Source organism: Bombina bombina, chromosome 2, assembly GCF_027579735.1.
Source record: "Bombina bombina isolate aBomBom1 chromosome 2, aBomBom1.pri, whole genome shotgun sequence".
Lineage (NCBI taxonomy): Eukaryota > Metazoa > Chordata > Amphibia > Anura > Bombinatoridae > Bombina > Bombina bombina.
Window position 1 is genome coordinate 1,308,902,606 of NC_069500.1, and position 17,511 is coordinate 1,308,920,116.

At 38.8% G+C, this 17,511-nt stretch overlaps 1 protein-coding gene across 2 annotated transcripts in view; it reads right to left on the minus strand.

Moving 5' to 3' along the window:
* The window catches only part of CRMP1 (collapsin response mediator protein 1), a 183,843-nt gene that overhangs the window by 38,345 nt on the left and 127,987 nt on the right, over positions 1-17,511 (minus strand). For both annotated transcript variants that reach the window (XM_053700903.1, XM_053700902.1), the window contains 3 exons: positions 14,440-14,508; positions 13,759-13,879; positions 5,638-5,794 (listed from right to left, as the gene is read on the minus strand). In XM_053700903.1, the coding sequence (XP_053556878.1) occupies positions 5,638-5,794; positions 13,759-13,879; positions 14,440-14,508 (347 nt within the window). The remainder of the gene's footprint in view (positions 1-5,637; positions 5,795-13,758; positions 13,880-14,439; positions 14,509-17,511) is intronic.

The window sequence follows — 17,511 nt, forward strand, 5'->3', positions numbered from 1 at the left end:
TGTATTGGAAATTGTTGAATTGTTAGAGCTAAATTACATGGAAAGGGGGCAAAATAAATAATGAAAGTGTATGGCAAAGTTGTTTCATTATGCATAACTAAACATTTTATAAACAAATCTCAATGTGTTTACTGTCCTATCTAGCATACATGTGGTTAATATGTTGTTCTTGTAGAACCCACTACATATGGTGATGCATCTATCGATATATTTATCAGTATCTGAATTCACCACTGCTGCTGGAGGAACTTTGAAAGGGGGCAAATTTAAACCACTCACACAACATGACGACAATGAAAGAAAATGAATGGATTCATGATAAACTAGCAAGCAGTAAAAGACATACAATGCAGCATGCTTTTTCATGAAAATGGACCCTTTGACAAATTCAAGTATGTTTTGTACTATTGCAGTGAGAAAATGACTGCAAAACCATAAACCCAAATAATATAACTTGAGAAATCAGCACCAGATAAAAGGAGGAAGCGAGCATTCAAAAAGGCGGAACATTTGTGGTCTGTGCTGTACAAGAGATGGGACTCCTCCGTATTGTGGTGTTAAGTGAAGAGACTTGGGTAGACTGTGGTGTTAAAGGGATACAAAACCCACATTTTTTCTTTCATGATTCATATAGAGCATGCAATTTTAAGCAACTTTCTAATATTCTCCTAATTAGCCAGCCCATTTTTGGGTCAGCACCTGGGTTGCGCTTGCTGATTGGTGGCTAAATGTAGCCACCAATCAGCAAGCGCTATCCAGGTTGCTGAACCAAAAATGGGCTGGCTCCTTAGCTTAGATTCCTGCTTTTTCAAATAAAGATTGCAAGAGAACGAAGAAAAATTGATAATAGGAGTCAATTAGAAAGTTGCTTTAAATGGCATGCTCTATCTGAATCATTAAATTAAAAAAAAAAAAAAAAGTTTAGTATCCCTTTAAACAGATTTAGCTTGAACAGTAGAATTTGAAGTGGGTGGGACAGTCATCTATAAGTAAGTTGGAACATGAAGACAAAGAGTATGTGTAGCCAGAACACTGTCCATAATTATTGGACCCATTTATTTTAAAAGGTCATTAAATTTAGTGATAGCCGCTGTTTATATTAAATTTAGCTTAACTTTTTGGTTGACTTGACATCTTCTAATTCAGAGCCTGATATTCAAAACCTCACCAGCATAAAGAGAAATCACAAAAAAGCTTTGGGATTTTTTTTAGACCTTGTATTGTAGGAATCTTTGTTTCCCATAAGGAACACTACATAGCAACATAAACATTTCTCAAGATAACATTTGTGCTTCTAAATTTTTTTAAGAGCCCTGCCGTACCGTCGAGACTTAGAATATCTCGCCTGAGCAGTGATGTTTTGAATATTAGGACCCCAGAGTGCACCATACTTTTATAGTGAATGCTGCTCATATATATACAACCTCAATTCCGAAAAAGTTGGGACGATATGGAAAATGCAAAAAACAAACAAATAAAAAGTCATTTGAAAATTCAGTTCACCCTGTACTATATTGAAAACACATTATTTAATGTTTTACTTTGTGAAACTTTTGAAAATATACACTCATTTCAAATCTGATGACTACAGCACGTTCCAAAAAAGATATAGGACAGGGGCAATTTAGGACTAATAGTGATGTGACAAGTTGAAATAAAAGGTGATGTAATCGTGTAATCATAGTATATAAGGAACCTCCAAAAAAAGGCCTAGTCCTTCAAGAGCCAGGATGGGTTTTCCAACAGATGTGTCAGTGAATAATCCAGCACTGAGAACATCATTCCCCAAAGACAAATCGGTAGGATTTTGGGCATTTCACCTTCTACAGTGAACAATATAATTAAAAAACTCAAGGAATCTGTTCAAATCTTGGTGCGCAAAGGGCAAGGCCGAAAACTTTCTTCTGAATGCGCGTGATCTCCAATCCCTCAGATGTCACTGTCTCAAAAACCATCATGAGTCTGTAGCGGATATCCTGACATGGGCCCGGGAATACTTTGGTAAAGCTTTGTCAGTCAACACCATTCGCCGCTGCATCCACAGATGCAAGTTAAGGTTTTACTATGCAAAGTAGAAGCCATACATCAACACTGTCCAGAAGCACCGCTGACTTCTCTGGGATTGGTCTTATCTGAGATGGACAGTAGCACAGTGGAATTGTGTTTTATGGTCCGAAGAGTCAACATTTCAAATAGTTTTTGGAAAAAACAGCAGTTGTGTGTTCGCCGGGCCAAAGAGGTAAAGGACCATCCACGCTGTTATCATCGCCAGGTCCAAAAGCCAGCGTCTGTCATGGTATGGGGGGGGGGGTGTCAGTGCCCATGGGATGGGTACCTTGCACATCTGTGAGGGCACGATTAATGCAGAAAGAGATGTATACATTTTGAAGCAACATATGCTGTCATCCAGACGCCGTCGTTTCCAGGGCGTCCCTGCATTTTCCAGCAGGACAACGCCAAACCACATTCTGCCCAGATTATAAGCACATGGTTACATAACCAGAGAGTGCAGGTGCTAGCATAACCTGTCTGCAGTCCTGACCTGTCTCCAATTGAGAATGTGTGGTGCATTACGAAGTGCAATATAAGGCAATGAAAAGCCCCGTGCAGTTGCGCAGCTGAAGACATGCATAATGGATGAATAGGGGTAAATTCTGCTTGCTAAACTTAACCAACTGGTGTCTCCAGTGCCCAAACGCTTAATAAGTGTTATTAAAAGGAAAGGTGATGTTACACAGTGGTAAACAGTCAACTGTACCAACTTTTTTGGAGTGTGTTGCTGGCATCAGATTTTAAATGAGTGTATATTTTCAAAAATATAATAAATTCACAAAGTTAAACATCAAATAATGTGTTAATAATGTGTTTTCAATATAGTACCTAGTGAATTGAATTTTCAAATTACTTTTTGTTTGTTTTTTTGCATTTTCCATACTGTCCCAACTTTTTCAGAATTGGGGTTGTATTTGTACATAAAGGAATGTAGGTCAGACTACTAAGGTTCCATCCCCAATCTAAAGACATGTGCGTTACTGTGAGTTGTGTACAAATCTCAAACTTACTAAATATTGGTAACTATTAGCACTAAAATCCATGCTCCTGTGATTTTAATATTTTATAAAGTGATCTTAATGTAGCTGTTTATTAAAATATTAATCTTAATGTAAGAACTTCCAAATTCAAAGCTAATGCTTAATGACCAGCTGTCTCAAGCAACATAAACCTCCATTCTATAATTTTGGCATAGGCATTACTAAAATATTTGTGTGCAAAGACAAATTGTAATTATTATTTATCCTGGGCCAATCAAGGAAGAATCCATGAGGTTTAAAAACTGGTATTTCACAATTACAGTGCAACTGACAGCTTTAAATAAAACCATAAACTGCAGAAACCACCAAGATTATCTTTTAAAAAGTCACCTAATTATAATGTCAATAAGAGCCATCAAACTGGGGAACACTGACTGAGGAGGCAGTGACTGACAATATAGTAGATAGCTTTATAAGTATTACTTCAGATTCAACTGCCCTTAATCATGCACAATAAAGTATGAGAATTATTTTTATGAAGATGCTGTGGACACATCTGATGTTGAGAGGAAGCAGAGACTCCAGTCTGCATAGGCACCTATTATCTCCTTTCTGTTGCTTTGTCTATTAATCTCTATGGGCATGTTGTCTCCTTTCAATCTTATGTACAGTGCTATCATCTTACTTATGCTTTACAACAGATTACTTTTTGTATAAGATCATATGTCTTTAATTAGAATGTGAGGCTGGGAGCACCTCATACGGAGGTTTAAATAATAATGTTTGTATTAATACATTTGTCCATGAAGCTAAATATCTGAGGTGAATAGTAATACTGATAATAGACATCAACATCTATTACTTTTATTTTGTCTTACTTGCTTTAAAACAAGTCTTTCAACCTTACCTAAACCCTTGTCTTGGAAAACAATTGCGCAAACAAAGAGAGGTGCCGTATGTGCGTATCAATCAGGCACAGTCTTTGGTATTATAGCCAAACACAGGGTACTCACATTTAGTGTTAGCACCCTATAGTGCTAAATGACGCATGCTGGATCTTAACAGCACACCAGCTGGCTGAACTCCGGTAGTAAGGTACTCAGGAACTCCGGTCTCCACCTCTGTGTCACTCGGCTTGGATAGGTAGCTAAAGCTCATATATACTCCAAAGGTCAGTTTTTATTAAATAGATTTATTGATTAAAATGTAGATCACACACATATATTAAAAACAGGTGACCCATTTAAGAGCTTGCAAATAAAATAGCTTGTTTGCAATGCGTTTCTCAGTGTATCAGAACGCTGTTTCATCAGCTCTTTTATTCGCAAGCTCTTATATGAGTCTTCTGTTATTAATATATATATACCTGAGCTACATTTTAATCAATAAATCTATTTAATAAAAACTGACCTTTGGAGTATATATGAGCTTTAGCTACCTATCCAAGCCGAGTGACACTGAGGTGGAGACCAGAGATCCTGAGTACCTGACTACCGGAGTTCAGCCAGCTGGTGTGCGGTTAAGATCCAGCATGTGTCATTTAGCACTATAGGGTTCTAACACTAAATGTGAGTACCCTGTGTTTGGCTATAATACCAAAGACTGTGCCTGATTGATACGCACATATGGCACCTCTCTTGTTTGCTCAATTGTTTTCCATAAAATTCACACTGCAAGTGGGAGAGGAGAGAACAGCCTCTTAACAGTTGGGAGCAGGAGAAGAAAAATTCAAGCGCTTCTAATCGTTCCCAGTTCTGGACAGTACATATAACTGGATTTTGTCCTGTATGGACTAGAGTTGGTAACAAAGAAACCAACTATATATATATATATATATATATATATATATATTTAGACTTCAGAATTGCACTTATTTCAACAGTTTATATATATATATATATATATATATATATATATATATATATATATATAGATATATATATATAGATATATATATATATAGGTATACAGGAGGGCACTCACGGGTCTTTCCAATGATAAAAGTTTTCTTTATTTGTATAAATCAAATCATTTACAAGTGGAGATTTCGGGTGATAAAGGCAGCCTTTTTCAAGACAATCTTAGCGTTTAGCCAATATGGCTTCTCATGCGCCATTCAGGAAGGAGTCCTTAATGAATGGCGCATGAGAAGCCATATCGGCTAAACGCTAAGATTGTCTTGAAAAAGGCTGTCTTTATCACCCGAAACGTCCACTTGTAAATGATTTGATTTATACAAATAAAGAAAACTTTTATCATTGGAAAGACCCGTGAGTGCCCTCCTTTATACCTTTTGTCTATGTGAAATAATTGAGGAGCCACCTGGGCAATTTAACCAAAAGAGAGGAGTGAGTGCATGTTTTACATATAAATATTTGAGTTTGTATATGTCATAGTGTACTGGGCAAGCAACTAAGGGACAGTCTGGAAAATTCAGGGCAGTTGGCATCAGGTGAAGTATGGGGTGAATACAATCATGAATGCGGTGCTTACCATCCCATTAGAGCTGACATTATGTACAAAAAAACAAAGAAACAAACAGAAAACAGCCTCGGCATGAACAATAATAATGAAGCCGTTCAGGTCTCACCACTGTAGAGCTTACCATGCTAATAGGGAGTTGAGATAATCTGGTGTGGTAGGGTCTGGACTGAGTGGAGGTGATGTAACAAACGCTGCAGCCTTCGCCCAGTTTTTGCTCCAGTAGTGAGTACCGTCTGTCCCTAAACTTGCAGTAATAGGCTCCCCAAAAACTAAAGCACCTAAAAAAAACCACAAAGGTAAAACTGAATTCTATAAACTTGTTAAACAGGAATTATAAGGAATAGGACAATTTTTGTAAATTTTGAATCTTTGGCCCTTTGCTATTTCAGTTGACCTTTCCTAATTCATATACAACATGCAACAAATTTACTTCTATCAAACTTACTTAATTCTCTTGGTATCCTTTGTTGATAAGCATATCTTGGTAGGCTCAGGAGGAGCAATACACTACCAAGAGTTAGCTGGTGATTGGTAGCTGCACAAAATATGCCTCTTCTCATTGGCTCGCTCAATGTGTTCAACTACCTCCTAGTAGTGCATTGCTGCTCCTGAGCATACATAGGTTTACTCTTTAACAAAAGAACATTAAAGGGCTATGAAACCCATTTTTTTTCTTTCATGATTCAGATAGAGCATACAATTTTAAGCAACTTTTTAATTTACTCCTATTATCAATTTTTCTTTGTTCTCTTGGTATCTTTAATTGAAAAGCAGGAATGTAAGCTTAGGAGCTATCTGACTCCTCACAAAAGTTTAATTTTGATTTTACGTCCCTGTTTAAATTTAAAGTGAAAATATCAGGAAGTGGCAACTGCCTCATAGGGACAATTAGCACAGAAAATACAATAATACATTTTATAATATTCTCTTACATATGGAACAGATAAATTGTTTGTGTCATGTCCCTTTAAATTACAGAAATAAATCCCAACGGAACATTCACTCTACTATTCAAATGTAATTAATCAGACATTCATTGGGGCCTATCTATCAAACTGCGTATGGAGCTTGAGGGCCCGTGTTTCTGGCGAGCTTTAAGATACGCCAGAAACACCAGATATGAAGCAACAGTCTAAAGACCGCTGCTCCATAACCTGTCCGCCTGCTCTGAGGAGGCGGACAGACATCGCCGCAATTCAACCCGATCGAATACGATCGGGTTGATTGACACCCTTCTGCTAGCGGCTGATTGGCCGCGAATCTGCAGAGAGCGGCGTTGCACCAGCAGTTCACAAGAGCTGCTGGTGCAATGCTGAATGCGGAGAGAGTATTCCTCTCCGCATTCAGCGAGGTCTGTCGGACCTGATCCGCAATGTCGGATCATGTCCGACAGGCCTTTCATAAATAGGCCCCATAATCTCTAATACTTATTTCTAATTAAAATAAAATAACTTTGTGCTTTCTAGAAGTCTGAATACTTCACAGATGTAAACTTTAAACTCAACAGATTGCTATCATCCATATATAGTCTAAACTATTTTTGCATTAAAGATATTTACTTTGATTTTGAAGCTTTCAGAAAGTGCACAGCTGGTCTGTGGGATAGAAGCTCATGTGCTGATTCCCACAGCTCTATTGGTGGACATATATTAACAGGCTGACGCGTTAAAAAGTCCCTAGGTCGACGGAAACAGTCCCTAAGTTGGAGGAAACAGGAGTTAAGAATCAGAGGTCTTAAGACCGCTGCTTTTTAACTCGTCCGCCACCTTTTTGGCCGCGAATGTGCAGGGGGCGGCATTGCACAAGCATTTCACAAGAAATGCCTGTGTAATGTTAAATGCCAACAGCGTATGCTGTCGGAATTTAGCGATGCAGGGCGGACACGATTCGCTATAGCGAATCATTTACGCCTGGGGTTTGATAAATCTACTCCTAGGAATCCTATGGAGACAACCTCCACATGCTGTTTCTGTGCTGCTCCCTGTTGTATTTGTTACAGCAGACCTGCTAGCATGGACCTGCCATCATTATCTGCAGATAATGTGTTATAAAACATGAGGGGAGTTAAAGGGACATGAATTCCAACATTTTTCTTTCTAATGACACGGTGAGTCCACGGATCATCATAATTACTATTGGGAATCTCACTCCTGACCAGCAGGAGGAGGCAAAGAGCACCACAGCAAAGCTGTTAAATACCACTCCCCTTACCCACAACCCCCAGTCATTCTCTTTGCTTGTATCAGTTACAAGGAAGGGGTAAAGTTAGGTGTCTGATTCTTCAATCAAGAGTTTGTTATTTTTAAGCAGGACAATTTGTTCTGTTTTTTTTTTTTCTGGGGTTTAGCTGTAATCCACTTCAGTCTCTTCAGTAGAGCAGTGGTGGCTTTTAAGCTTTGGGGAACTGGGGGGGGGGGGTATAATCCCTTCTGTGCCTCCCAGGTTGTGAGCTGCCCTTTTGGTAAAAAGACTATGTAGCTTTACTTGGTCTTTTTTTTATCCACAGGTCCATGTTAGGAATGGAGCCTTTCAAACCTAGTGAGCTGCCCTGCTGCCGGGCAGATTATTATGGAGGTAAGTGCTGTTTTTTATTTTTCTGATATAGTGGTCAGAAAAGGTTGGCACTTATGGGGTTAACTTTGGGATAGTGAACCTGCTTGTATAGGTTTATTTTATTGTGGAAGCTTTTGTGGGGCACTGCTGTAGTAGGATGTTTGGCTCTGTTTTAGGAGTTCTACTTTTTATTCACCTTGTATGGCTCTTTTTTATTTTCTGTGCTATTACCACGGTTCTGTAAGAGAGCTCTCCTCTTCAAAGGAGGGATCTCTCATTATAGCCAGTTTTACATGCCTTTAAGGGGTAGACTATGTTTGGTTGCGGACTGCTTGGGAGTTTAGTATCGCATTTTGTCGGCCGGGAGGTGTTTGCATACGCCCACGATGGGCGGGGCTTTGGCGGCGTGAGTTTTGCACGCTCTTTTATGAGGCAGGGGAAGGAAGTTTGTGTCTGTCCTGTTAAATCCTGTGCTGGTGTATGTGTGGTCGGTCTGAGAGCGGGTAGTAGCAGTGAGAGAGTCTGGATCGTTTCTGCTAAGTTGGTTATTATTTCAGTCCGTGGGAGGTCAGGTAAGCACCTCAGCAAGTCTTGTTGAGGTGCATAGGTGCTGCAGGGGTTTATGTTTATAGTGTATTGTGTATTTTCTGTGTGTATTGTAAAACATTTTGTTTCTTAAAGGGACAGTAACGTTTTAAAAAAATTTTTTGCTGCTGCAGTTTTTTAATTTCTTGATTTATTTTTTCTTGCTGGTGTTAAGATGGAGCAAGAGGACTTGCAGGATATTACTTGCACTTTATGCCTTGATGCTAATGTGGAGCCGCCTATCCCTTTCTCTTTCTCATGTATAGAGAGAACATTACAGTATAGGGATAGGCTTTTTGATTCAGAGCCTTCATTTTCTAAGGAGAATGTTGTTCAGGAGTCTCCTGTTCAAGCTATTCCGCAGCTTTCTCCCCAATCATCCCAATCTCAATCCTCTTCTCAAGCAGTGCCTAGCTTTTCGTCTCAGATTGGTTTTTCATTGCAGGATATGGCTACTCACATATCCACTGCTGTATCTGATGCTTTGTCTACTTTTTCTGCTTTGCAGGGGAAGCGCAAAAGGAAGTTTAAGGGTTCTGACTCTGTTGGAGTTATGTCTAATGTTTCTTCCCATAAGTCTGAGGAAGAAGATACTTCAGTAGCGTCTGAAGGTGAAATTTCGGACTCTAATAGTGTAATTCCTTCTGCTGATTCTGAGGTGGTTTCCTTCAGATTTAAGTTGGAGCATCTCCGTTTGTTACTTAGGGAGGTTTTAACTACCTTGGATAATTCAGATTCAACGGTCATAGTTACTCTCAAGAAGGCTAGTAAGCTTAATAAGTTTTTTGATGTTCCCTCCGTGGCGGAAGTTTTTCCTGTTCCGGATCGGGTTTCAGAGATTATTTCTCGGGAATGGGAAAAGCCTGGAATTCCTTTTTCCCCTTCTCCTATTTTTAGGAAGATGTTTCCTATTGTGGATTCTATTAAGGAATCTTGGCAGACAGTTCCTAAGGTAGAGGTAACTATTTCCACTTTGGCTAAGAGGACCACTATTCCTGAGGATAGCTGTTCTTTTAAGGATCCTATGGATAAGAAGTTGGAGGCTTTGCTTAAGAGGATTTATGTTCACCAGGGCCTCCAATGGCAGCATGTATTGCTATGCTTACCAGTGCGACTGCATATTGGTTTGATACATTGTCTGATTCTATTCATCAGGAGACTTCTCTGGAGGAGATTCAGGATAGAATTAAGGCTTTAAAATTGGCCAATTCTTTTATTGTGGACGCTTCTTGGCAGGTCATCAAGTTGGGAGCAAAGATTTCTGGCTTTGCTGTTTTGGCTAGCAGGGCTTTATGGTTAAATTTCTGGTCTGCGGATGTATCATCCAAATCTAAGCTTTTATCGATTCCTTACAAAGGAAAGTCTTTGTTTGGGCCTGGTTTGACTGAAATTATTTTTGATATTACTGGAGGGAAGGGGCATTCTCTTCCTCAGGATAAGAGAAATCAGAAAGGTCATCAGAGTAATTTTCGTTCCTTTCATAACTTCTCTGGTAAGTCTTCCTCTTCCTCCTCCAAGCAGGATCAATCCAAGCCTTCTTGGAGACATAATCAGTCATGGAGCAAGGGGAAGCAATCTAAGAAGCCTGCCGCTGATTCAAAGTCAGCATGAAGGCTCTGCCCCCGATCCGGGAATGGATTGTGTGGGGGGCAGGCTGTCTTTTTTCGCTCAAGCCTGGGTTCGGGATGTTCCAGATCCCTGGGTGATAGATATTGTGTCCCAGGGATACAGGCTGGAGTTCAAAAATTTTCCTCCCAGGGGCAGGTTTCATCTATCAAGGTTATCTGTAGACCAGATAAAAAGAAAGGCATTCTTAAGTTGTGTTCAGGATCTTTCCGACATGGGAGTGATCGTTCCTGTTCCAGTTCAGGAGCAGGGAATAGGTTTTTATTCCAATTCTTGGGAACCATTTTTAGATTCTCTGGAAATGAAGATCTTTTTGACAGAAGCAAGGAAGTCAAAAATGTTCAATTCATGTCTGGCTCTTCAATCATCCTCTCAGCCGTCAGTGGCCCAGTGTATGGAGGTTATTGGTCTGATGGTCTCAGTCATGGACATCATTCCGTTTGCTCGGTTCCATCTCAGACCTCTGCAGTTATGCATGCTGAGACAGTGGAACGGAGATTATACGGATCTGTCTCCAAAGATTGTTCTAGATCAGGCTGCAAGAGATTCTCTTCCATGGTGGTTGTCTCAGGATCTTCTCTCCCAGAGAACCTGTTTTCGCAGGCCTTCCTGGGTGATTGTGACCAAGGATGCCAGTCTGCTGGGTTGGGGAGCTGTCTAGAGTTCGTTGAAGGCTCAGGGTCTGTGGACTCAGGAGGAATCGGTTCTTCCTATAAATGTCTTAGAGCTGAGGGAAATTTTCAGTGCTCTTCTGGCCTGGCCTCAGTTGGCCTCAACCCAGTTTATCAGATTTCAGTCAGACAATATAACGTCCGTGGCTTACATCAATCATCAGGGAGGAACTTGGAGTTCCTTGGCAATGAAGGAAGTAGCCAGGATTATTCAGTGGGTGGAGGCTCACAATTGTTGTCTGTCTGCAATCCATATTCCAGGGGTGGACAATTGGGAAGCGGATTTTCTGAGCAGACAGTCTTTTCATCCGGGGGAGTGGGAACTTCCATCCGGAGGTGTTTTCAAGTATGATTCTCAAGTGGGGTCAACCGGAATTGGATCTTATGGCATCTCGTCACAATGCCAAGCTTTCGAAGTACGGTTCGAGGTTAAAGGATCCTCAAGCGGTTCTAATAGATGCTCTGGCAGTTCCTTGGAAGTTCAGTCTGGCATACGTGTTTCCTCCATTTGCCCTTCTTCCTCGAGTTATTGCTCGGATTCGACAGGAGAGGGCGTCAGTAATTCTCATTGCTCTGGCGTGGCCTTGCAGGATCTGGTATGCAGATCTGGTGGAGATGTCATCTTTTCCACCTTGGAGTCTTCCATTGAGGAAGGACCTTCTACTTCAGGGTCCCTTCCTTCATCCAAATCTTGTTTCTATGAAGCTGACTGCTTGGAGATTGAACGCTTGATTCTATCTAAGCGTGGTTTTTGTGAGTCTGTTATTGAAACTATGATTCAGGCGCGTAAGCCTGTGACTAGAAACATTTATTACAAGAGATATGGCGTAAATATCTGTATTAGTGTGAATCTAAGGGCTACTCTTGGAGTAGAGTCAGGATTCCTAGGATTTTGTCTTTTCTCCAGGAGGGTCTACTTCGCTTTCTTGTTGGTTAAGAAATATTATTCGCTTGGCATATGAGACTGCTGGTCAGCACCCTCCTGAGAAAATCACGAGGGCTGTTTCTTCTACCTGGGCTTTCAAAAATGGTGCTTCTGTAGATCAGATTTGCAAGGATGCCACTTGGTCATCTTTACACACTTTTTCTAAATTTTACAAATGTGATACTTTTGCTTCAGCTGAGGCTGTTTTTGGGAGAAAGGTTCTTCAAGCAGTGGTGCTTTCTGCTTAGGTTAACTGTCTTGTCCCTCCCTTATCATTCGTGTCCTCTAGCTTGGGTATTGACTCCCAATAGTAATTATGATGATCCGTGTCATTAGAAAGAAAATGAAATTTATGCTTACCTGATAAATTTGTTTCTTTCTTGACACTGTGAGTCCACGGCCCGCCCTGTATTTTCAGGCAGTTTATTTTTTCATAACCTCAGGCACCTCTGCACCTTATATTACTTCCTTTCTCCTTTCCCTTTGGTCGAATGACTGGGGGTTGTGGGTAAGGGGAGTTGTATTTAACAGCTTTGCTGTGGTGCTCTCCGTGTCAAGAAAGAAACAAATTTATCAGGTAAGCATACATTTCATTTTCTTTCATGACTCAGATAGAGCATATAGTTTTAAACAATTTTCCAATTTACTCTTATTATCTAATGTCCTTCTTTCTCTTGGTATCCGATGTTAAAAAGAATACCTAGGTAGGCTCAGGATCTGGGAGCTAGCTGCTGATTTGTGACTGCACATATATACCTTTTGTCATTAGCTTACAGATCTGTTAAGTTAGCTCCCAGTAGTGCATTGCTGCTCCTTCAATACCAAGAAAATGAATCAATGAATCAAGAAAGAAACATGTTTGGTTTCATGATCTGCCATCAAAATCTACTTCTGTTTCATTATTCACACATATTTACCATAAACTATAGAAAGCAACAGAATGTCAGTGGACAAAAATTTATATCTCCATAATATATAAGAACATTAGTGAATCTGCTACATAGAACAACACAGGAACTGGTACCTATGATGTTAAAGTGGTTGGAGGGACATTAAACACTTTGAGATGCTAATACAAAATGATAAATTATATATATATATGCAATCTCCATGGTCTAGTCCGACCGAGGAGATTGACAGCTCCTGCCCGCGCATGATTGGCTGTGCGCGGGCAGGGGGCGGGATTGCAAGCGAGTGCAAAATAGCGCTTGTGTGCAATGGTAATTTCCTCCGGGGAAATTCGCCCTGCCAGAGACAAGCCGAGGCGGACAGGGGCGCGTATATGTGCCCCTTTCTGCCTCAGCTTTGATAAATCGACCCCTAAAACTTTACAATTATTTTGTCACTATTTAAACAGCTAATTAATTTTTTAAAAATACATCAACATGCTATTCTCAGACTAATCTTTTCTTTGAATGCATCATCATTCTATCTAACATTTATCTAGTGTTTAATGTCCCTTTAATGATGTCAGCAGAATGTATATTATTAACGACTCTAGTTTTAATTAAACTGACTCGGACGCTTGGAGGGCCATTTATCAAGCTCCGTATGAAGCTTGTGGGCCTGTGTTTCTGGCGAGTCTTCAGACTCGCCAGGAACAGCAGTTATGAAGCAGCTGTCTAAAGACCGCGGCTCCATAACCCATTGGCCGCGAGTCTGCAGGGGGCGGCGTTGCACCATCAGCTCTTGTGAGCTGCTGGTGCAATGCTGAATATGGAGAGCTTATTGCTCTCCACATTCAGCGAGGTCTTGCGTATCTGATCCGCACTGTCAGATCGGGTCCGCAAGACCTTTGTTAAATAGGCCTCATTGTGTTTTCTTTCCAATCTAAATTACAACATGTGAGTACATGGTTATTTCAGAATAAAAGCTGACATACCTCTCTTTCTTGCTAGTGCAATAACATCGGAAGCACTCTTACTCATGACTTTGGTTATGTAAACAGGACAGTTAATTCTACTTGCTATAGTAATTGCCCGGAATACAGCTTCAGCTTCAAGCTGTAGAAAGAGAAAACATTCATTACAACCAAGTGGTAAAAGCAAAACTGTATTTTATTCAGACACATCTGGTAACAGTAAAGAGTTATAGTAGAAAAAACAGCTTAAACATTAAAAAAGTGTCCTTAAAGGAATAGTATAGTCAAAATTATACTTTAATGATTCAGACAGAGCATGCAACTTTCTAATTTACTCCAATTATCAGATTTTCTACGTTCTCTTGGTATCTTTATTTGAAAAGGCAAGAATGTAAGCTTAGGAGTCAGCCCATTTTTGGTTCTACATCTGGGTAGTGTTTGCTGATTGGTGGCTACATTTAGACACAATTTAGCAAGCGCTACCTAGGTGCTGAACCAAAAATTGTTCGACCCCTAAGCTTACATTCCTGCTTTTCAAATAAAGATACCAAGAGAACAAAGAAAAATTGATAATAGGAGTACATTAGAAAGTTGCTTAAAATTGCATGCCCTATCTGAATCATTAAAGTTTAATTTTGACTAGACTATCCCTTTAAGAGACTGAAATACAGAAAGATGGAGAATAAATGCACATAATTGTACCTCTTCAGGTCTGCTGAGAGGATGTCCTTCTGGTCCAGTTATTCCCATATCTAATATCCGTTTCTGTTCCTATTTAGATAAAACACTGTCATTACTGCAGTGCTTGTAACTGTCACACAATTTAGTGAAACAAAAGGAAATGAGAATTTCTCAGCAGTAATGCTGTGAGGGATTTTTCTAGTAACTGCAATCTATTATGTAGCCTTTTATAGGTTTTATAGTACCAGCAAGCACAAAGTGCTATTGCAGCAAAACCTTCACATCTCTGGTAATCGCTTTTAATTAATAATAACTTTTTGGTCTCATAAATCAATAAAATAATAATAACAAAATTGTTATCTCACCCCCAACATGAAAGAGGTGTAGTTAAAGGGACAATATACTGTAAAATTGTTTTTCCCTTAATGTATTTCCAATGACTTGTTATACCAGCTGCTGAGTATAAAATGTATGAGAAATTGCATTTTCAGGTTTGTGTAAATGAAATTGTTGGTTTTGTGATTTGAAACCACAGCCTATTGAAATGGGTTGAGCTTGCAGGTAAAATGACATCTCATTATGTTATCACTTTATGTACACACACTTGCTTGCTTATCTTATATCTGTTTGTAAACCAAAGACCAATACTTAGAGAGAACAATGGAAAATTATCATTTTATTAGTTAAAGGGACAGTGAACACCAAAATGGTTATTGTTGAAAAAGATAGATAATGCCTTTACTAACCATTCCTCAGCTCTGCACAACCAACATTGTTATATTAATATACTTTATAAAATTTAAACCTCTACATTCTGCCTGTTTTTAACCCACTACAGACAGCCTCTTATCACATGCATTTTTTATTAGCTTTTCACAACAAGATACTGCTAGTTCTTGTGTGTGATAACATTGTGCTCACGCCCGCGGAGTTGTGCACAACACAACACTAATTGGCTAAAATGCAAGTCACTAGATAATAAGTTAAAATTCATGTGATCAGGGGGCTGTCAGAAGAGGCTTAGGGGTATATTTAGCAAAGCGTCACTAGAAATACGCTTGAATCCCACATCGTATTTGTAACGAGATTGATCCACTGTAGTTATCAAAGCGTCAAGATCGGCAAATATTGAAATATACGATCCCGCAATCTCAATGTGACGCAGATCGATGCTTGCGTCATTACAGATGTTTCAAATTCAACTCTATTTGACCCTTTTCCCAATTTATCAAATATTTAACAGGTACCGCTCATGTGAATTCCCACACAGCGTACCTAGTTTTCAATCCGGCACCCTTGAGGTTGCGGATGCCATAGAACTCAATGGGAGTTTGAAGACACAGAAAGCTTATGTTCGATGCTGCAAGAGAATTAAATATATTACATAATAAAAGTAAATTAGAAACTCTATTAAAATTGTATACCCTTTCTAAATCAAACAATATTATTGCTCCATATTTGGTACACTAGTAGATATAGGGATAAAAATTAAAAATACATTACTACTTATGGATTATGCTACAAATTTGTCTCTCATTACAAAGCAAGGGGACAATATTATTTCTACAAATTTGTTGAAAAGTTTTGCCCCAAACTTGTCACACTAATAGATATAGAGATAAAAATGAAATAAATACACAACATAATATAGCTAAATTCCTTTTTATTTTTTGTGAAAAATCTATGTGCACCATGTTTAAGCCATGTAATACAAGTCACACTCTCCACTTTGCACCAATTATGATGCAAACTCCAAAACAAGCCACACACTAGTGAATTTTTCAACCACTTTTGATGGGAATATGCATAATCACATGATTTATGACATCAGCCAATTTGATTCAAATATACATTTTAAACTATCACTAACAAATCAAATTGCTCGATACTTGTGTCATTAATCATTCATCAGAACTTCTAAGTGCCAGTTGTTACATTGTGTATTATACTTTGAAATTATGTATATGTGAAATTAGTATTAAAGATAAACATTGATGCTGACATTAGGACACACAGTCTAATATTTTAGACAATGATTTTAAAATTTGAATTCATGTTTTATTCAATATAATCTTAAACTGATAGCTCAAAGGGATAGCCCACCTAACTAAACTGTCATGATTCAGATACAGCAGAAATTAAAATCACCTCTTTACTGTCATGCTATTTTCAGTGTATTTCTTCCTTCTCTTGAATTTCTTTTTCAGTAAGAAATGTCACCTTATATGCCAGCCCATTTTATAACACCTGTGAAGGGGTGGTTTTTAAAACTAGATTGCAATCAGGAGGGGTTACACAGGTACAGGGAGAAAACTGGCCCAGCTCTTAAAATATCCAATGATTGCAAATAAATTCATATGATACTCTGATTACATGTTATATTCACAATTATTCCTGCTCAGAATAATAATAAATTTACACTACATACATATAGTGGTATAAATAAACACAGAGATATGAAAGACAACATTGTTTCAAACACAAAAATGAATTTAGGGACATGTAAATAAGTTTAGAAAATATTTCTGACATAACACACACACACATACAGTGTATATATATATATATATATATATATATATATATATATATATATATACAATTATGTGCAAAAATATATGTACAAATTCTAGCATTAATAATCATTTATAAAAAAAAAACATGAGATAAACTCATATCATGACTTCAAGAAATACAAATACACATTAATTTATGTGAAAGTATTATATAACAGATTTTTCGGTATAACAAATAAATATAAAAATAACTCTCTATGAGATATTGTTTGCTGAGGTATAAATGCAGCAAGTACGGGGTGATGAGCAGCGGACTGTGATAGTTATCACTCATCCGATCTCGCTGCTCTTCGGCTTTTTACAGCTTTATTGATAAGCTGTCACTAAGCACCCACACTATACTATACTGTTCTACCCCCTATACTGCCGCCCCCGGAGCCCCCCGCAACTAAATAAAGTTATTAACCCCTAAACCGCCGCTCCTTGACCCTGCCGCAACTATAATAAATATATTAACCCCTAAACCGCCGATCCCGGACCCCGCCGCCACCTACATAATACCTATTAACCCCTATCC